This window comes from Triturus cristatus, chromosome 6, assembly GCF_964204655.1.
Source record: "Triturus cristatus chromosome 6, aTriCri1.1, whole genome shotgun sequence".
NCBI lineage: Eukaryota > Metazoa > Chordata > Amphibia > Caudata > Salamandridae > Triturus > Triturus cristatus.
The window spans coordinates 495,867,937-495,889,375 of NC_140589.1; the positions used below are offsets into that span (position 1 = coordinate 495,867,937).

Below are 21,439 nucleotides of genomic sequence, written 5' to 3' on the forward strand. Positions count from 1 at the left end.
ACGGAAAGGCCATCCACTGCTTTTCCGCCGGTCGGATTGCTGGCTGGGTGGAAAAGGGACATAATATGGTGGCGGTGCCTGCGGTTGGATGCCTTTCCGGAGACTCCGCCATGGAAAGACATGCAGTGGAAACTTTAGGGGTCTGTTGCGGGCCCCTGGTGAGGTGGGGGGTGGGTGGCTGCACTTGGGGGTTACCTATGGTACACCCTACATTGGCATGCACAAGGTGCCTGTCACGTTGTGCATGCCAATGCACAACATGCATGTTTTGCATTGCGGCAAGTGCTGCCGACAGCACCGCCTGCCACAATATAAAAAATGCAGTATGCGACCACCATGGTGGCGGGTGCATCCTAACTGCCATAGCGGGACCGCCGCACCTCTGGCGGTCAGCCCCGTTTACCGTTACGGTGCGCCATTGTAATGGGCCCCTAAGTCTTATAGTTGAAACAGTTCCTATTGGTCACTTCTACAGCCTTCAGATCCTCTGGGCATGCTTTCGACACTTACAGGATGATTTAGAGTTTGGTAGATGAGCTACTGTATAGCAAATATGATGGATATCCTGCCTGGCTTATTGCAATTGCAATAAAAATTCCTATGGCACTTGTAATAAGCCAGCCAGGAAATCTATCATGATTGTGCTGGAATAACACTTTGTCAAACTCTAAATCAGGCCATAAGTCTCAATCGAGTTAAAATTCCAGTCCACAGTGGTCTACTGGGCATTCTCGTAGTGATGGGCCCTTTTCTGTCCCTGTAGCAGCAACATGGGCCAACCACTTGACCCTTGGAGAGTAGATTCAGCAGGTACCAATAGGATTCAGAATCCTTTGAGCTTCTTGTTCCTGCAGTTATCTAGAGTTTTCTTTTTGTCACATCCCTGAAATACTCTCGGGCAGGTGGTGTTGATGTGCCAGTTTTATCCTGTGCATCAGAACGTGATTGTAGAATCCCCTGCACTTAACAACTGCGACTTTCCAACATTATTCTCATCTCTTTTTTCAGTGCCTATTTTCTCAGTTTATAGCAGATCTTTCAAGATTTTCCTATCACAAAAGGCTTTAGCATTCTGCTAGCTGCAGTAGATGTGTGTCTTCTTCTGGCCACTCCTCTGTGGATATGAAGTTTTGTCCCCTCTGGCAGCGATAAAACTAGTCCTTGCCAGTGGGAAAACAGAGAGAAATTCTTAGGTTGCTCTGTGTATGAATGGTTTCACATAAGGACATCTCTATTTGGGACACTCACTTCAAAAGGAAGAGCTGTGTAAATTGTATTCAGTCTTTATAGCAGGGGTTTTGATGCAAACTGTCTTAAAACCAAGTTACACCCAGGCAGCACAAAGTGCACTTTTATAAAATTATGTTTCCACAAAATTTATCAAAAAGCAATGCTGATCACTGAACTTGATTTTTTTAAACACATGGAAAATATCATTGATTGACTGATACATCATTTTTCCAGGCCAATAATCCATAGTTAGGCCTCTTCCTGAAAGATGTAGTGACACAGTGAGATACAGTTTTTGCAACTGTTTACTGCGGGGACATACTTTTCCTTAATGTCGAGTGTGAAAAATACCCTTATTTTGGTCATAATCCTGCCCTTTTCCTGTCTAATTTAGCTGGCTTTAGGACTCTATGTGCTTTACTACTGCTAAACAGTATTAAGATGTGTGTGCATCCACCCTAATATGTACTGTACATTGGAATTCCTTTTTTGACCAATTTAGGTTTCCTGTAAGTCAGTTATAAATGATGCCTAAAATGCACCCATATCATGCAAGGTTAAATGTCATGTATTGGCTGCACTGGGTATTAACATCTCCAACATATATGACAGAAACATATATCTGAAAGAAGCTCCGCTGAACAAGGCTGGTTTTAAGTTTAAAAAGTACTGTAGTGACATATTGCTGGGAAATGTTCCTTCGCCATGTAGGAAAAGTCTGCATTTTAATTTTTTTATAGGACACTCCTAAATTGTGCATTACAGGGGGGGGGGGTAGTATATAAAAACAAGACACACGTCATATTAGGTAGGCCTAGCATGTTCTCACAGAAAAATACAACTCAAAAGTTATTTCACACTACAAGTTTTGCTAGCATCTTCCTTCATCAGGGGTTATCTCTATGGAGTTTATCTATCCTACCTATCTCTGTTGGGGAAAATACTATGAAAATGCTTGAAATGGATTTCCTACTTAATTTGTGAAAGTCTGATTCAATGGTGAAATTAGATTTTTGATAACGTAAGTGGAAATCTGACTTTGTAAAAAAACTTACTTTAGGATTCCTAAGGCAGAACAGGCTTAAATCCAGTTCTGCCACTCAATGCAACATTAGAGCTGGGAATACATATCCTTGGCTGGAAGAGTGAACAAGTCTGGCTCAGAGGATAATAGCCTGCCTCCAAGCTCAGGAAGAGCAAATTTATGTTAACTGCCATCACTTAGCAGGGATTAGATATATGTTATTAGACACGAACAGTTGACAGAACAAAAGGCAGCTTTAAAACGACCTCTTTTGACATGGAGATATCAAGAAAGGCATATATATTTATTCACAGGGGAGTCCCAGAAAGTCAAACTCCAATCCTAGAAGGGTAGAGAATGAGTTTTACCACTTTCAGATGTGAGGAGAGTTGATCCAAATATAGAAACCGCTAAGGTGCTGAAAAACCATCTGCCTGGTGGAAGCTGGGTTCTGCGATCTTGAAACACGGGCTTGTGTAATTTTATAGTAAAGCAAAGTGGAAATGCTGCAAAAGGAGATGGATGGGATGTGAGAAAATATTAGGATTGGCTGGCAGAATTTCTTCATTTACTGATCAATGCACAGATTAAAACTGCGACTAAGTGATTATAGCCCTGATTGCAAGTTTGGAGATGGGATACTCCGTCATAAACGTAACGGATATCAAATCCGCTCTATTACAAGTTCCATTGGATATAATGGAATTGTAATTTGGGTGGACGGGATATAGTGATAAAGTAAGTATGTCTGCCAAATTCGTAATCAGGCTCAATGTTTGAAGGTAAAAGCTTAGACCGTTGAACAGTGGCAAGTCTAGCCGACCAGCAAAGCTAACTCAGTGGCTATGAAATACAAATGAGTCCCACTCTGAGCTTTTCACACCAAAACCAATGGCCTCAGTTGGATTTCAATGGTGACAACATATATGACTTTGGGAAGCTGCTACTAGCCAGAGCTTTGGACCATGCACAGTTGGATGATTTTGACTTCACATCCTTTTCTACCGTTAGCTTTTGGCTGGAATGACTTTCCATATCTGACCTTTGCTCAAATATGGTCAAACTGAAATCCGACCTTAGTCCAGGGCAACTGAGAACAGTATTTTGTCATTGGTGCTTTACTTTTCATTGGTTCTTTTTGGCCTGAAACTTTACAAATTCAATTCTGTGTTTTTTACCCTATTTAAATAACCATTTTACTCATAATGTATTGCTTCTTTTTTCTAAATGGTTTGGGAATTTTAATATGTTGTATTTTTACTGAAAAATTGTTGGTACTGCTTGAGAATACTTCTTTTGGTATTGGCTGCAGCTGGTCAGATAACTACCAGGGGTGATCAGAGATTCTCTCAAAGCTGATTATGTTTATTGAGTTGATGAGTGTACCCTCTCACAAAATATTAATCATATTCCTGATATTGGTATTCAGTGGTTATGATGGGACTCTTTCCAATATTTAACTTTTAGTTTTAAACAATAGTCTTTGAAATCCTATTCCAGATTTAAAAGCAACATTTTGTGTTATTTTTAATTGGCAAGAAGAATGTTTGAGTCATTTTTATTAGGTCCTGTTGAAGGATTTGTTTTCATTTTAAATAAAATGTTACTTCCTTTTTGTGGGAACATGGAGGTGGATCGGTGTTCCATGGATGGTCTCAATGTACTGGAGATTAACGCCATTTGCAAATCGAAGAAGCAGAAAGTGGAATGAATGCCAGGAAGAGGGAACTACAAGAAAACTGTCTGGGCCTAGAACAGAATAGGAAATTAAGTTGAGAAGGCACCAGTGCAATTGCAGAATTGCTCAAGGGCAGGAGGATTGAGTCCTCTTTTAGTTTGACCCCATTTGACCCTGTCAGAGCAGGTGAATTGCAAGCTGGAGTCGGTTAACACTAAGGTAGTCAAAAAAGCTGTGGGATGTTGAAAATGAAACTGGCCACCCTGCCCTAAAAAAGACAAAAGCTGCCTTAGCTGAGGAGGGGACAAGGCCTTCCTGGGCCCAGGAGGAGTGAGAGGCTGCCTTGGCTGACTTTGAAGCGAGGGCAGCAAAGTTAATGGTGGAGAAAAAGGCTGGAGCTTCCCTGGTTACTAAAGAGTGAAAGTCGGCAATGGAGAATTCTGCAGATGTTGTCCTAGTGGCTGAAGAAAGCAGGCCTGTTACATAACAATGTGGTAACCCAACAAAAACCCGAAGGGCCTGGGTAGCTTGTGATACGCAACAACAGTGGAAAGACCAGTAGAAAGGACAAGACTAAACCAATTAGCTATAATACTCTTGGTGTCTTTTTGCTTGACATTTCCCACCACTTTCCTAAAATTGGTTCTTATATTTTAATGTGTTATGATCTTTTAAATTGTTTGTACTGTTTGAACTTAACATGTACTTCTCTAGGGTTTGTTGGCTGCGTCTGCCATAGCTACCATGGGTTGAGCGGAGATTATCTGAGACCAGTGTTTAACCTACCTAAAGTGTGTATATTGAGTACTGTCTAACATTTCCATCTTATATATACTAAGCACCCAACCTTTTGGGCTTAAGAGACATATTTCAGGATTGTCTTAACTATAAAAGTATGTTTTCTACATGGCAAAAGCACTTTTCCTCACCATATGTGTTGGACTTGGCCCTTCTGGCAGGTTCACCCCTGAACTTTTTTGCTTTTTACTGATGACTTGGTGTGGTGATTTTTTGGTTTCTGCGCACTTTCCCTGTGTCCCAGGGTAAAGTGCGTGCGTGCTCTGAGTGCATGTGGTGAGATAGGCCTGCCCTCCCATAGGAATGCATGGGGAATGTATGTGTCCCTAGTAGTTCCTGATGCGTGGGGTGTGCAGGCCCGAGTTTGGTATGTGCGGACTCGTGGGAGTGAATGCTGCGCGATGATGTGTGCGGCGTGCATGTACCTAGTGTGGAAGTGCCACTTCTAGAAGTGGGCACTTCTGTGTGCAGTGTGTCTGTTGCGTGATTGGCTGGTCATGTCATGTGACGGGCTAGGGATTCCCCAGAGTCAGGATGAGTCACCCAGTGGTGAATGGGGAGATCAGCAGCTAGATGGGTGGGAGGAGTACACCTGGGTCCTGAATAGGACAGGGTTTTCCACACACAATGCTGGCCCCGCCCCCTGCGGTGCGACTGACGACCCTAGCCCTGCTAATGAATAGAGTGAGGGGCTGAGCACATCAAGGGTGCTCCCCAACCAGCTGCAACTGGTTTTCCCCCTCACCCTGAACCCAGAACAAAGGGGTTTGCTGTATAAAAATGGGGCTGTGTCCCCACAGAAACTGTTCTCTGCCAGGATCTTACCTGAGGGGGGCTGCTGCTGCTGCTGCTGCTGGACCAGAGGACCGCCACTTGGACTACCTCCCTGCCTGGAGGCCCAGTGAGCTGGCTCTGGGCCTAGCCTTGCCCCCCACCCCTGCCCTGCTGCATGCAGGGAAGGACTTTGCTGGACTTTTGTGGCTACTGGCACCCCTAAGCGCCTGGGAGCGCTTTTATCTTGCAAATAGCGCTAGGAGCGCTTTTTATGGTACCCCCAGCGCTTCCAGAGCGCTTTTCCTTTGGCCGTAGCGCTAGGAGCGCTTTATTTGGGGAAGCCGGTGCCCACCCGGCGTTTGACCCGTCTTTGCGGATTTTAAAGCCTCCTGGCAGGTGCCCACCCTGCCAGGGACATTGCCACTCGTTGGCGGGTGCCCACCCCGCTTATTTGATCATTTACGTTGCGGGTGCCCACCCCGTTTATTTCCCCTACGTCGCGGGTGCCCACCCCGCGACGTGAAACTGTTGCCGCGATCTAAAAATCACCGCTGCAGCCCGGGCCGGGACAGACAGGAAGTCAGGCGTCCCCTGGGGGCGTGCCGCGGGACGGAAGCCTCGTTCTGGAATCAGGAAGCGGACGGGAGCCTACCCCGCGCTCCTGTGAAGTGCTGAAGTGCCCGGGTGAAGCCAGGACGTCGTGGGAGGAAGCGGGCGGGAGCCTACCCTGCGCTTCCCCCAGGAGAGAAGGACGAGACTGCCCCGCCGCGAGAGGAGTGCTGCCGGTCCCGTGGAGCCGACGGCGGGAAGCGGAGGCAACGCAGGAGTCCCCCGAGAGCAGCCCAGTAAGTACAAGAGGGCTGGGGGACTCCGCGCATGTGGTGGGAGTGCGGGGGCAGTAATCTCTCGAGTCCCTGAGAGGGACTCCCCCGTTGGAGGCAGTGTAGTTTCGTCTAAGAGCTCATGGTAGCTCCAACGAACGGGGGCATTTCTCTTTCGAGCCCATGAGGCTCCAACGATCTCGGGGGCATTTTAGTGTTAAGAGCCCCGTGGCTCCAACGTCGGGGGCCATATTTAAATAGAGCCCTGAGAGGCTCTAGGGGGCATTTTGTGTGATTAGAGAGCCCACGTGCCAGGGGCGCATTTCTTTGTTCAAGAGCCTAGTAGGCTCCCACGCCGTTAGGGGGCATTCTCCTCGTAGAGCCTCGGTGGCTCCAGTACTATATATTGGTTGGAGAAGGCACAGTGGGGCCCACGCTCCTTTTCCCAGCTGCCCAGCACTTAGTGGGCAGCTGCAACGTTTAGGCTGTACATTGTGCGCCTGGCTTGCGCAGCCTGCGCAGTCGCGCCCGGGCATTCTTGGATATTGGTCATTTCTACACCCCTGAGAGGCCAGTTGGCCTGGGGACAGTTCTGCTGTGTTGCGCCCTCCCCTAGGGCACCTGGTGATTTTTCATATATGTACTTTTGCGCCTGCGCAATGTCTTCATGATATTTTCCTTCCTAAACTGTGTTGATGCATTGGAGATTGTTTTACTAGTGGTAATTATGCTAGTGTGTTCATGTTTCCCTGCGCGAGATTTTCCTAAGGTGGTTAGGGTTGCGTAGGAGGTACTTACCTGTTACCAGTGGGTACTGGTTGTGCGCTATATCTTCTAATTGTGTGCGACAGTAATTTTAGATCCTATGTCCTGAAAGTATTATTTCTACCAAGTGCTAATTCCTGACAGTGGTCCATGTGGCCCTGTCCCCTGTATATATAATCCCTTGTAAATTCTGCCCGTGCCTGTTGGCACATTGTAAAGTGTGTGTTTTTATCTAATGTGTTGTGTATAATACAAAGGCTATTTTTATAGAATACCTTGTGTGGAGTTTCCTTTGTGGTGGGCCTTGGGTGTTGTTGCTGGGTGCGCGCGCAAACGCTTTACACATTGCCTCCGGGATAAGCCTGTCTGCTCGTGCCAAGCTACCAAGGGGGTGAGCAGGGGTTATCTTTGGCGTGTAACTTCCTTGCCCTGACTAGAGTGGTGGTTTCTGCCTGACTTTGGCGCAAGCCTTAGCCAACCAGAAATCCCATTTCTAACATTGGTGATCAGCGGTGGGATTTGGACTTGCGTTTGCGCTGTACCGCAGCGGCAACTGGCCACACTACAAAACTCTGCATTTAGATAAATCACATGGTATAGGGATTATTGTTCTAAGTTTGTTTTTAATTGTCATTTCTTTGGAAATGTGTTTTTGTGCACTGTGAGTTAGGTGTCCCTAGCTCGGGAGGGTAGATCATCCCCCTTAGTGCATTGTGTTTCTGGATTCACCAGAGGGTGGGATCCAGTGGTGGCAGCGTATTAGTGTCTTGTACATTTGTCCCCCGCCCTGCGCCCAGAGTTGGTACCTGTGTCACGTGGTGGTCAGGTTGAAGAATCAGGGGTGGTAGAAACTGCCTTACCAGTCCGAGGGGAGGGTTGTGTGTGTGGATGAATGGTGTGTGGCACTAGGCAAGTGAGTGTGAGTTCTCTTGGATAGAGAGCTTGCTGAATCCTTTGTGAATTGTGTACTCCTGTGTTAAACTCAGACCTCTAGGTTCCCTGTGTGATCTTTTCTCTAGAACGTCTGCCAGAATGGAGCCTGCTTTTGATCTCAGTGATCTAGTTTATTACAGTATGCAGGAGTTGGAAAGGTTCTGTAGAGAAAGAAACATAGGGGTGAGAGAGTCAGACACTGTGTACGAATTGAGGAACTACATGATTGGATGGCAAGCAGATGAATGGAAACGTGAGCGCAGTGAGGAAGACAGGGCCCGGGCCTCGCACCTGGAGGGTGGTGGGTCTGTGGGGAGCCCTGAAGATTCAGAAGATGACAGTACCTGGACGCCAGTAGAGAGTGAGGACCCCGTAGGTAGGGAGTCCCTTGCTGGGTCCAGCGTAGAAGATAGCGCCTCATCCCTTTCCCTGTCCCCTGAGCGCAGTGGTAGTTTTCTGGATTCCCCAGTGAGGGTGGAGTCCAGGGGGGGCAGCAATATAAAGTGCAGTATAGAGAGTCCCAGTTCCCCGAGTGTGGTACCTTGTTCCCGAGAGGAGGAATGTAGGTTGAAGTTCAGGGGCAGTAAGAAGCTGTCTCACCAGTCTTGGGAGGAGGCTGTGGAGGAATGTCATGATGCCCTGGTGGACTGGTTGGTGTTTAACCCGGAGCAGGATTTGGATGGAGTACTAAATATGATTATCAAGGAGCAGATGCTCAGTAGTTGTTCTCCAGGGTTGCGCCAACACCTGTTGAGGTATAGCTCTCTTTGTCCATTTGAACTTGCAGAGGAAGCAGACCGTTGGGAAAGGGCCAGAGGTTCTCTAGTGTCATTAGTGAGTGATTCCAACAATAGTGGGTCAGAGATCCTCCAGCCCAGCGTGGTGGAGGAGGCTCAGTGTAGCCCAGCTAGGTCCCAGGATAGCGAGGAGGGTTTCGGGGCTCACTGCCTGGCTCAGTGGAGCAGGAGTGAGGGGGTGACCGAGGGTCCCCAGACGCCCGAAACCCTGCCTCAGGACTTGGATGGTTTCATGAGGGAACACCAAGTTGGGGACCTAGGCTGTCCTGCTAGTCCACTTGAGGAAGATCTCTTAGTGAGTAGAGGACCTGGAGCGCCTGTAAACAGGGCTCCTGTGGTTCTGGAGTCTGGCAGTACCGCTCCGGTAGGGAGGGTACAGGAGTCCAGCGTGAGTGATTGGGGGATGAGTTCCCCAGTGGAAGAGCCGGTGGGTCAGGGACTTCCCAGTTGGGCTAGGTTCCCGTGTAGTGACCAGGGTGACACCACTTCTGTTCTGGGGGATCTCCGCGCACTGTCAGGTGGACAGGGGACGGGAGATCAGCGCCAGACAGACAGTCGCTCGACATATGTGTCATTTGATAGCCTCAGGGGGATGGAGTGGAGATCCCCAGAAGTGCCAGGCGATTATTCCACCAAAGGTTCTAGGCCGGAGGTTGGAAGGCCAGGTTCGGGATCAGCCTGACCTGAAGGGTGGGACGTCTGTAATCAGCGTCCCGACCGGTTCTTCTTCCAGAGGTACCGCCCCAGTTGGTAGGGAGCAGGGTTCTGGAAGGGGGTGCAGAGGGTGGGAGAGCCCACCTCTGGCCCCGGTACAACCTGAGGGGTTAAACCCTGGGTTGGAATGGCGTTCTAGGTGTACCCCTCGCCAGAGGAGGAGGAACCCTAGGAGAATAGGTAGGGGGAGGAGAGCCTTCCCTGAGACTCCTGGTCCGCCTGAGGGTGTAGACCCTAGGCTGGAGAACCAGTGGCAGTCTAGTCCTGTCTTTCAGAGAGGAAGAGTGGAGAATGGCCGCTATGTGCCAGGGGTTACTACCCCCCACTCTGTGATTAGGCAAAGACCGGTGGCACCTGGGTGGCCTAGGGCCTGGTCTTGGCCGCGGACAGCTTGGGAGTACCAGTGGGGTAGCCCAGTTGGTCCAGACAGTAGTGTTAGAAAGAATTCCATGGGTTCACCGTGGCGTAGAACCGGAGGGTGTCCCTGCAGTTGCGGGCCCGCGTCCGTGTTCTATCGCCCCAAGCAGGGAAGTCCATCACGGTGGTGATTGGGCTGCCCTGCGTTTTGGCTGGAAGGGGGTTGTGTTGGACTTGGCCCTTCTGGCAGGTTCACCCCTGAACTTTTTTGCTTTTTACTGATGACTTGGTGTGGTGATATTTTGGTTTCTGCGCACTTTCCCTGTGTCCCAGGGTAAAGTGCGTGCGTGCTCTGAGTGCATGTGGTGAGATAGGCCTGCCCTCCCATAGGAATGCATGGGGAATGTATGTGTCCCTAGTAGTTCCTGATGCGTGGGGTGTGCAGGCCCGAGTTTGGTATGTGCGGACTCGTGGGAGTGAATGCTGCGCGATGATGTGTGCGGCGTGCATGTACCTAGTGTGGAAGTGCCACTTCTAGAAGTGGGCACTTCTGTGTGCAGTGTGTCTGTCGCGTGATTGGCTGGTCATGTCATGTGATGGGCTAGGGATTCCCCAGAGTCAGGATGAGTCACCCAGTGGTGAATGGGGAGATCAGCAGCTAGATGGGTGGGAGGAGTACACCTGGGTCCTGAATAGGACAGGGTTTTCCACACACAATGCTGGCCCCGCCCCCTGCGGTGCGACTGACGACCCTAGCCCTGCCAATGAATAGAGTGAGGGGCTGAGCACATCAAGGGTGCTCCCCAACCAGCTGCGACTGGTTTTCCCCCTCACCCTGAACCCAGAACAAAGGGGTTTGCTGTATAAAAATGGGGCTGTGTCCCCACAGAAACTGTTCTCTGCCAGGATCTTACCTGAGGGGGGCTGCTGCTGCTGCTGGACCAGAGGACCGCCACTTGGACTACCTCCCTGCCTGGAGGCCCAGTGAGCTGGCTCTGGGCCTAGCCTTGCCCCCCACCCCTGCCCTGCTGCATGCAGGGAAGGACTTTGCTGGACTTTTGTGGCTACTGGCACCCCTAAGCGCCTGGGAGCGCTTTTATCTTGCAAATAGCGCTAGGAGCGCTTTTTATGGTACCCCCAGCGCTTCCAGAGCGCTTTTCCTTTGGCCGTAGCGCTAGGAGCGCTTTATTTGGGGAAGCCGGTGCCCACCGGGCGTTTGACCCGTCTTTGCGGATTTTAAAGCCTCCTGGCAGGTGCCCACCCTGCCAGGGACATTGCCACTCGTTGGCGGGTGCCCACCCCGCCTATTTGATCATTTACGTTGCGGGTGCCCACCCCGTTTATTTCCCCTACGTCGCGGGTGCCCACCCCGCGACGTGAAACTGTTGCCGCGATCTAAAAATCACAGCTGCAGCCCGGGCCGGGACAGACAGGAAGTCAGGCGTCCCCTGGGGGCGTGCCGCGGGACGGAAGCCTCGTTCTGGAATCAGGAAGCGGACGGGAGCCTACCCCGCGCTCCTGTGAAGTGCTGAAGTGCCCGGGTGCAGCCAGGACGTCGTGGGAGGAAGCGGGCGGGAGCCTACCCCGCGCTTCCCCCAGGAGAGAAGGACGAGACTGCCCCGCCGCGAGAGGAGTGCTGCCGGTCCCGTGGAGCCGACGGCGGGAAGCGGAGGCAACGCAGGAGTCCCCCGAGAACAGCCCAGTAAGTACAAGAGGGCTGGGGGACTCCGCGCATGTGGTGGGAGTGCGGGGGCAGTAATCTCTCGAGTCCCTGAGAGGGACTCCCCCGTTGGGGCGCATTTCTTTGTTCAAGAGCCTAGTAGGCTCCCACGCCGTTAGGGGGCATTCTCCTCGTAGAGCCTCGGTGGCTCCAGTACTATATATTGGTTGGAGAAGGCACAGTGGGGCCCACGCTCCTTTTCCCAGCTGCCCAGCACTTAGTGGGCAGCTGCAACGTTTAGGCTGTACATTGTGCGCCTGGCTTGCGCAGCCTGCGCAGTCGCGCCCGGGCATTCTTGGATATTGGTCATTTCTACACCCCTGAGAGGCCAGTTGGCCTGGGGACAGTTCTGCTGTGTTGCGCCCTCCCCTAGGGCACCTGGTGATTTTTCATATATGTACTTTTGCGCCTGCGCAATGTCTTCATGATATTTTCCTTCCTAAACTGTGTTGATGCATTGGAGATTGTTTTACTAGTGGTAATTATGCTAGTGTGTTCATGTTTCCCTGCGCGAGATTTTCCTAAGGTGGTTAGGGTTGCTTAGGAGGTACTTACCTGTTACCAGTGGGTACTGGTTGTGCGCTATATCTTCTAATTGTGTGCGACAGTAATTTTAGATCCTATGTCCTGAAAGTATTATTTCTACCAAGTGCTAATTCCTGACAGTGGTCCATGTGGCCCTGTCCCCTGTATATATAATCCCTTGTAAATTCTGCCCGTGCCTGTTGGCACATTGTAAAGTGTGTGTTTTTATCTAATGTGTTGTGTATAATACAAAGGCTATTTTTATAGAATACCTTGTGTGGAGTTTCCTTTGTGGTGGGCCTTGGGTGTTGTTGCTGGGTGCGCGCGCAAACGCTTTACACATTGCCTCCGGGATAAGCCTGTCTGCTCGTGCCAAGCTACCAAGGGGGTGAGCAGGGGTTATCTTTGGCGTGTAACTTCCTTGCCCTGACTAGAATGGTGGTTTCTGCCTGACTTTGGCGCAAGCCTTAGCCAACCAGAAATCCCATTTCTAACAATATGTCACTGCAGTGCTTATAAATTGCAGCTCAACAACAGCACATTGATGCATTCGCCAAAGACATACACTTTAGTCATATAAGTGGGTGGTGCAAGTATAATTTGCAGCCCACACATGGCATTTACGTTTAACTTCCATGCCACTGGTGTAATTTATGCACCAACTTACAACTGTCTAACTGGTACATTAAATAATCAAATAAGGTGAAAACAATATTACAGTTTTAAGGACAAAGCACAGACACTTGAGACATAGACCTGCAGTGTCATACTACACCAAGTGATAGCACCACTAAAATAGGGTCTGGGCAAAGCTAACATATATGTTTGCAAAGTAGAAAAAGTAGATTCTCTACAACAGTTATGCTGTTAGCAATCTGATTAGTACCTAACAGCTCGGACCACATTGGCAGAGTTGCTGGGTTTGGAGAGTGCTATGAAGCATTCCAAGATGGCCACAACAATGTTTATTTGCCCTGTGAAAGATGGAAGTTCTCTCTGCTCCTATAGCATCTTACCTTCCCAAGCTGTCACAAAAGTCTCTCAATATCATATTTTACTTTTCATATTGTTATTGAAAGAGTATATAAAAATACAATTTAGAATTGATGCATTTTAGTGTTTAAAGCGTATTTTTGATGGCATGGTGGTACCTCATTTAGGGCCATATGTAGGAAGCCCAATACCGGTCGGTAACGGACGATTTTTGGGAAAAATCCCGTTACCGACCGGTATTCAGGCTTTTGGTATGTAGGGGGCACATTTCAGGATTCGGTAATTTACCAAATCGGTAAAATTACCGAATCGGTAATTTTACCGATTCGGTAAATACCGAATCCTGAAATGAGATGTAGGGGGAGTGTGTGGGTGTTGTGTGGATTCGTTATTTACCACCAACTAAAAGTTGGTGGTAAATGAAGTATGGCTTTGAAAAAGCATTTTTTTGCGCTTAGAAGTGTGCAATGTGGCAGACATACATGCCCTTAGGGCATGTATGTGTGCCACATGTGCACACATGCAGGAATCAGGGGTGCAACAGGGTGTCACTGTGACACCCTGCCACCCTTGATTGTGCTCCCCCCATTACCGAATCGGTATTTACCGATTCGGTAATGGTAACTGGCTTCCCATTGATTCCTATGGGCCTCCTGGCTCATAAGATTCAATGGGAAGCCAGTTACCATTACCGAATCGGTAAATACCGATTCTAAAATACCGACCCATTCCGAATCGGTAAATATTACCGATGGATTACCTACATAGCATTTACCACTTCATATATACCGAATCGGTAAAATTCGGTATTTATGAAGTGGTAAATGTTAGGCCACCTACATATGGCCCTTGCTCTTTTATATCCCGATTGTTCTATCTGATTCTGCTGGTATTTTGTTTTTTATTTGGAAGGCCGTTTTCTCTGCAATACCCCTTTTTGGATTCATTTTCAAATATGTGGAGGTTTTATTTAGTTTCATTTTCTAGGGATTTAGTATTTCTCGCTTAGGGCCTTAATTACAAGTGGCATGGTTTTGGGTGCAATAATTATTGCATCGACAAAACTTGACATTCATGGTGTGTGATAAATATAAACAATTTTGAGTTTTCTCAATTAACTAGGGCATAACATGCAGATTTTATTGCTTAACACACCAAAAGCCACAGGCCCGGGTAATCATTGGTTAGGTTTTTCCATTTTAGTTCCAGCAAGTTAAGCGTGCCAAGGGAAACTCATAATTCTGATGTGTGTGTTATTAGGAGTTACCTCACATATCTGTATTTATTGGCATTCTTGTTATGAGGGCCTGAAGCAAAAAAACGAGCACCACCACAATTGAAAGAAGTGCTTTCAATCGTGGGATAGACAGAAGAATATGATCCAAACTAAAGCAGAAAACTGAAGGTCTGATGTATATATATATATTGGATTCCCTAAAAGTGGACGCGATTTGCGCATCAAATTTTAGCGAATCCAATGGTATTTTGGAAACAGACTTATGAACTAATAGGTTGAATCACAGCAGATCGCATGTGACCCATCTTATGAATATTGATGAGGTAGGTGGAAAATTGTGCCCCATTACGATACGCTGCCATCACAGGGATGGTGGCCTGCTGCCGTCAGCAGATTATGATGCCTGTGACTTCTTTTTAATAAAGCTTTTTTTAAATGCAGTCTGTTACCCTTAAAGAAAAACAGGATGTGTTTAGAAAAAAGAGAAAAGTTCTAAAGTTATTTTTTAAGAATAGGCAGTTGTTTAAAAAGAGTTCTTTGGGCCATTCACAAAAGGGAAGGGGTCTCCAGGAGACCCCTTCCAATTTGAGAATAGGTTGCCACCTCATTTGAGGTCTGGATAAAACATTAATACATACCTTTAGGAATCACTATTTGGAAGGGACCCCCTAAACACCCCCCTACCAAATAGCGATTCCTTATGATTTTCTAAAATCAATTTAGCGATTCTTTAACTTATTACCGAATCACTAAACTGGTTTAATATATTCTAAAACCACATTTTCTTGTTACAAACACTACAATGTACTATATCACATTGTGGCTTATTTTCGAGTCCCCTGTGATGCAGGTGCGTCACTTTTTGTGACACTCCGGCAGCACATAATATAAAATCATATCTATGAGGCCATGCAAAGCCACTATGCATGTATTTGTATGGACTCATACATATGGAATAAGGCAAGGTAGGGCAAATTGCTGAGCTGCCTTACTCTGCACATGGGAGGTGTTCCACGGGTGTTGCGGTGGGTTTTCCCATGTAACATCCATTGATTTTGATGCTGCACTAGATCTACAAGAGCATGTAAACCCAGGGAAGTGCCAAATCCTTACGCCTCCCAAGGTAAGCCATAATGAGGAGAAATGTCTTTATTTCTCCTAGTTATTTCCTCTTTCTATGTGTTCTGCAGCACACATAGACAGAGGAAAAAGACCTCTTGAGATTGGTTCTGTTCAGGAAGGTACCCTCAAAAACAATTGTAACAACACAGGCACACTTACACCATGGCACTAGGCAGCTGATACGGCACCAGCACAAGGAGAAAGGGCAGGAATGCACTGTATTGCGTAAATACTGTCCGTTCCTGCTTTTTAACTTTGGAGTACACAGTGCAGCAAGATCACTTGCTGCACTGCTCTACTCCAAATCCCCGTGAAAAAGGGCCATGGTTTGGAACAAGAAAAAGCTTTTGTAGATCTGGCCTTTGATCTGCTAAGTTGAAAACTTTTTTTGCAATTCTGGGCCAATGGAAAAGTCTTTGAACACAGGACACAAAGCTTTTTTCATCAGTCACACGCTCTTAAACAAAGACTACTTGAGGGACTGCTGCGCGTACAAGCACGGCTTGCTGTGATATGCATCAAAATATTCCCCAAAACATGTTACTAAACGTGATATATTTGTGATAGACGTGGTAGTAGAGGCCTCACTCTTTTGCTGTCATTATAATATGTTCTCTCTTGTGTGACTCGCAGGCACCACTAGCAGACGCTGCTCGCTCAGTCATCATGGAGTCGCCTACTGGGAGCACCCGAGCTTTGCAAGATGCATCTCGATGGAATACAGACACTTGCAGCTTTCAGTAGGTGCAAAGCCATCTGTTGTGACTGCTTTTGTAATGTCTGATTTTGCGCCATGCTGAATTTGTAAATTATTGCATTCTTATGTCTACTGATTGGCTGCCTTGCGGTTGGAACTAAGAAGTCCGAAGAGTATACCTTTTTTTAATGTTCAGTGAAAATGTTCCCCTCTGTTAATAGATGCATGATTTCATAATGCGAGCACAAATGTTTTTTTCCTGTTGTTGAGAGCGATGTTCCTCTCACAATGGCATTTTTACACATCCTTAAATATTTGGAACTCTAAGATGCCACCGGGTTTTTTATTTTTTAAGTATCATACAGCGTGAACCTGACACGAAGGTATTGGGTATCAGTGCGCTTTACACAGCACCAGTTGCGTTACATGTGGAGAGGACACATTCATTTTTGTTAGGCAAGGGGAGATTAAGTGATTTGAGCCAGAATCACAGGGTCATTGCCGAGACTCAAACCCGGTTCCCCAGATTCGAAGTCGACTGCCCTAGCCGTTAGGCCAACTCCTCTCTCGTTTTTTTCGCGTTAACATATTGAGTGAGATTGAGAGAGAGTTACGAACTGCTTACAAAATGCCACACAATTCCTTGATCTTTCAAGTGGATGTACAAATATGCAATTTCATCATTGACATTTTAATACATACAAACATTTCTGTAGTTTTAGTACTGTACGTAGCACAGTCTTGTATCGAGTGTGTGAGGTCTCTACTCTACCACGTACCTCACAAACGAGCACACTGCATGGCGACTCCTTAATAGATAAAAACACACAAAGAAAACTAAGGAAAGCAAATCAATTCATGGACCTTTTTCGTCCCTCTGAGTCAACTTAACTTCATATTATGTGGAAAGGTTTTCTTTTTCAGATCGATAGTTCAGCATTTCCAAACCATTTTGTGATAGTTATTTTCCACAGGGCGGGCCGAAAACTTTTCAGAGTAGGGGCTTAATTCAAGGCAGCCGCATTAGCTCATTGAAATCAGCATTTTTGACACTGTAATGTTGGGCCTCAGGCCCACATGGTGAGAAGTGACGTACACAGACACTGGTTAGTATGGTGCAGTACCTGGCCCAGGGCACGTGCGCGGGCCCTTTTATTGACAGTGTCACCTGACTGGTGACGCCTGTGGTGGGTGGGTGAATAATATGGGTTACATCCTTGGTGGAACACTAGAACATATCCAGCAGGATACTACATCCCTCCCAAACTGTAATAAAAAAAAAAAAAAACAACAGTCCAACCTGGAACAAAACAAATAAACAATAGCACCAAATGAGTCTTTTCAGGCCGTCAGCCAGGTAGCGCTGGAGCTTCGGACTGCACGGCCTGGGTGACTTCATCTGCATTGTCGATGTTCTTTAGACCGGCCTGATCTCGCGGTGTTGAAGCCTATGTATAGATTTTCAGTGCTGGTGTACTGGAGCTGAGGTGGAATCCACTCTGGAGGATCTCTCCGGCACTCAGCCTTCAGTGGATGACAGAACCTGCAGCTGTTGGGGACATGACCTTCCTTACTCCTGACTGCTGAGCGACGTCCGACTTGCCTCTCTCGCCAGGACTCCTCTCTCACTGGATCCTCTTGGAAGGCTTTCCTGCTGGCTGCCATGGGGCCTTGTGGACCGTGCGGGGCTTCGTGTGAGCCGCGCGAAGGCGTTGCTGATGAACTGCCATAGGATTCAAAGCCAAGTCGCTCATGTAGCCTCCAGTGGTAGTGTCTCTGTCTGGGCATCCTCGCCGTCCGGACTCTGGTTCTGTGCCTTCCTCTGGTTCTGCACCTTCGTCTGATGGTCTTGTGGATGACCAGTCGTCAACTGTGACCTCCATGCTTCCAGCGCCTGATGTGGAGCTGCGGCTGACGCATCTCTCCTACTCGGACTCCCTTCACACAGGAACTCCGTCGAGGCCCTTTTCCCCTGGACTGCCACGTGACCGCGTGGGCTGTGCGGGCCTTTGTGTAGGCCGTGCATAGGGGTCACTGCAGAACTCCCAACAGGGCCACGGCCAAGTCTTGTGTAGTCCCCAAGGGTGGATCTTCCAATGGCCAGGTGTGCTCGCCTTCGGCAGGCAGGTTGACGGGGGTGCACAGAAGGTTCCTGGGTGATTCGCCTCATTGAACTTCGGTTGTCTGTTGCGTGTGGATTCACTCGGGTGGTGCGATGCTCCTGGGTGATGATGCACCTGGATGGTTATAACAGACTGGTGGGTTTCTTCAGTGCGCAAACAGGTGGCGATCTTCTGTCGAGGTGACCTTAGGGAGTGAGGAGGACTTGAGAAACTTCGTGGCACCTCTCCGTTGTTTTCCCACAGGTGCACTGCGAGGCGTGGTGCTATCAATAACAAGCAAACGGTGACAGGTGAGAGGACGGTCGAACTGCGAAGCGTGGGGCCAGAACGCTGATCGCGCTTGCTAGCGGCTTACGGTTGGTCCTCCCTCAAAGCTGTCTCCAGTGAAGTCTCTACACTCTGGTGGCTGGCTTGTGCTGGTGAACACCTTCCTCAGTGTTGGTGCGAGTCCTTTGTCCTGTCGCTCTTCTCTGTTCCTTCTTGCGCGTCTGTGGTGAAGGTTTTCCCTGTGGCGTTGCACCACTGTTCTTTCGTCCTTCGCGGAGTGGCGTCATGCTATGCTCTTCTTCTTCCGACCATGTCTTCACTTGGATGTGGCGTCCTGCCACCTGTCTCATGTTTGAGCCACATGGACTTCTCTCTGGTCACGTCATTCTTGTGACGGTCTTTCCTTTACTTTTGCAGACCTGTTGCATGCCTGTTCTGTCAGTAGGACTTGCATGTTCCTCTTGGGGACTTTCATTGACATCATCCCCTCCTCAGAGATTTTGCGGTGTCCCTCTACTCTTCGCTCAAGGGTGTTGTGCTTGCGCCTCAAGGCTGCGCCGTCGTGGTGTCTCTACTTCTTCCTTCCTTCCGGTGCACTTGTCCAGACTGGTCACTTTGCGTGACGGGCTCCTTGTTCGCTGTGTGCCGTGACGTCCGGTCACGTGTCGCCATGCTGGCGGAGCGCCTGTCGCTGTGGTGGCCTGCCACATGGAGTGTGCGACTCCTTTTTTGCCTGTCTTGGGTCACTGCCGACTCCGTCTCGAGGCAGTGCGAGGAAGGACACTGTGTTGCCTTCGGCCCTCTGCGGGGCTTTGCTGAGGCGGTGGAGATGTAGGGGATCTCCCTCCAGCAGTGCTTCTTCGTTGCGACTGTCTGGCAGGTTGACTTCTTCTTCGCGACCGTCTGGCAGGTCGGCTTCACTTTTGGCGCGCATCCGACTGCGCCCTTCGTTTGCTTCACTGGACGCGCTTGCTGCGCCTTCTGTGCAGTCTTCCATTCCTAGAACTGTAGCCGCTGTTCCTGTGCTGCTGCGCTCTTGCTTGGTGCAGTGCTCTCCTCTGCAACCTCGGTGCAGTAAAGATGTGGTCACCCTCTGTACAGCGTTAAGCAGTGCACTTCTCTGTGGAGAGGTCTCTCGCTCCTGGGCACCTGCCCATGTCGTCGGTTTTCTGGGTGCATGGTCCTTCTTCCGGGCCCCCCCCCCTTCTGGCACTTGGTGTGCCCTTTCTGTAGCTTGCGGTGATGTCCGTTCACCACTAGGGGCATGTGGCGCAATTTCCTCGCTGGTGTCGAGCAGCCACTGGGGTTGCGCGCTCTGACATCGTTCTCCTTGCGCCTTTGTGGGGCTTGACTCCTTCTCGGTCCTATCACCTTCACTGGACCTGGCTTGGCCCCTTGATGTTTCTCTTGGCCGGGGCAGCTTTGGGCTTCTTGGCAGCGTCCTCCATGGCTGAGGCAGTTTTGGGCTACTTGAACGCTCTGTGCTGTTGTGCCCTGAACTCCTGGCGCGTTCCTGCGCATTGTCTCTTTATCCTCAAAGGCTGTTTGGTGGCCTAGCATCACTGTGGCACATCAGTCCATCTTTACACTCGCTTCACGTGGCCTTGGTGCAGCTCGCAGGCATTCTTGCTGGGCACCATCCTTTTGCATTTTCTCTGCCTGAGTAGCCTTTACGGTTTCCCTAGCAAATGTCAGTGTTTCACTTGGGAAGCTGGTGCAGTACTGCTAATCCACCACATCATGGCAGTGTCTTTTTATTTTCAACGTCCCCGCCAGCTTCCTTTATGCTGTGTACTTTGTGCACTCTCACTTTCGGGATGACGGTGCCTAAGTCCACTGTGCGGGGACTCACTCTCTGCAGCAGGACCTCATGTCATTGCCCGGTAAGTCTTTTACTTTAAATACTGGCCTTGTGAGGGGGGGGAACAGTTCCCTCTGTGCACGCTTCTGTCAATGCCGCCGATCGGGCATGCAGCTCAAGCTTGTGCAGCACTTCTCCTTTCACTTTGCCTGCGTTGTGAGCGGACACGCTTGGCCTCTGCTTTCCATTGCCAGTGGGCGTTCTCCTCTCGCTACGGTTCCGCCGGCCACCAGATATGGGGACACCCACTGCACTTCTATTTTTGCTTTACCGGCAGCGTGCCGGTTTCGCTCTGCTAGTGCTGCAGTCGTTCTCGTGTCCTCAAACAGGCTCCAGATTTCACTCCATACCGGGATTCATAACGGCAGATAGGGCGGCCTGTGGGACTTTCCGGCAGGCAAGGTCCACCTTGGTACGGGGCCTGTCTCTCATTTAGAGGGTTGGTGTGGCGCGCTTTCAGTGTGCAGGGCACCGTCACTTGCTTCCACACTCCACCCCTCTTTACTGGTAACCTTTGTTTCGCTTCTGCCGCCCAGTGGACTCACCTCACACCTGGACGGTGCACAGGCACTCCAGATGCCGGGTGGACTCCCACTCGCAACTTGGGGTCACTCTTCACTTCTTGCCACAAACCCCTGGCTCACCTCCTGCCCGTCTGGTCATCATGACCGATGCAGGTGGGCTTCGCCCGGCTTGCTCCTCCTTTGGACCTCAGTAGGCTGGTGGCATGGGCATGCCACGGACTCCGGACTTGCCACACGGGGCACTTATCTTCCTCCCTGCGGTCGGATCGGATGCCACCTTACGTTCTCGGCCATCGCAGGTGCGGGGTGGGCTCCTGATCACCTCTTTCGGCCCCGGGGCTCTTCACATGCCCCGCGGGCTATCGGGCGCGTCTGGCACCTCCTCGCAGGGGGTGCCCTAGACACGGGCAATACTCTCCCCCTTTCCTGATCTGCTGGGCTGCTGCATGCACAGGCACAGCCCCCTTGTTGCCAGTGTA

General features: G+C 49.3%; 1 protein-coding gene across 4 annotated transcripts in view; it reads left to right on the forward strand.

Annotated features, from left to right (window-relative positions):
• ADGRB3 (adhesion G protein-coupled receptor B3) overlaps positions 1 to 21,439 on the forward strand; it is a 1,641,523-nt gene that overhangs the window by 842,909 nt on the left and 777,175 nt on the right. For all 4 annotated transcript variants that reach the window (XM_085610901.1, XM_085610903.1, XM_085610902.1 and 1 more), the window contains one exon: positions 16,122 to 16,228. In XM_085610901.1, coding sequence (XP_085467027.1) covers positions 16,122 to 16,228 — 107 coding nt within the window. The remainder of the gene's footprint in view (positions 1 to 16,121; positions 16,229 to 21,439) is intronic.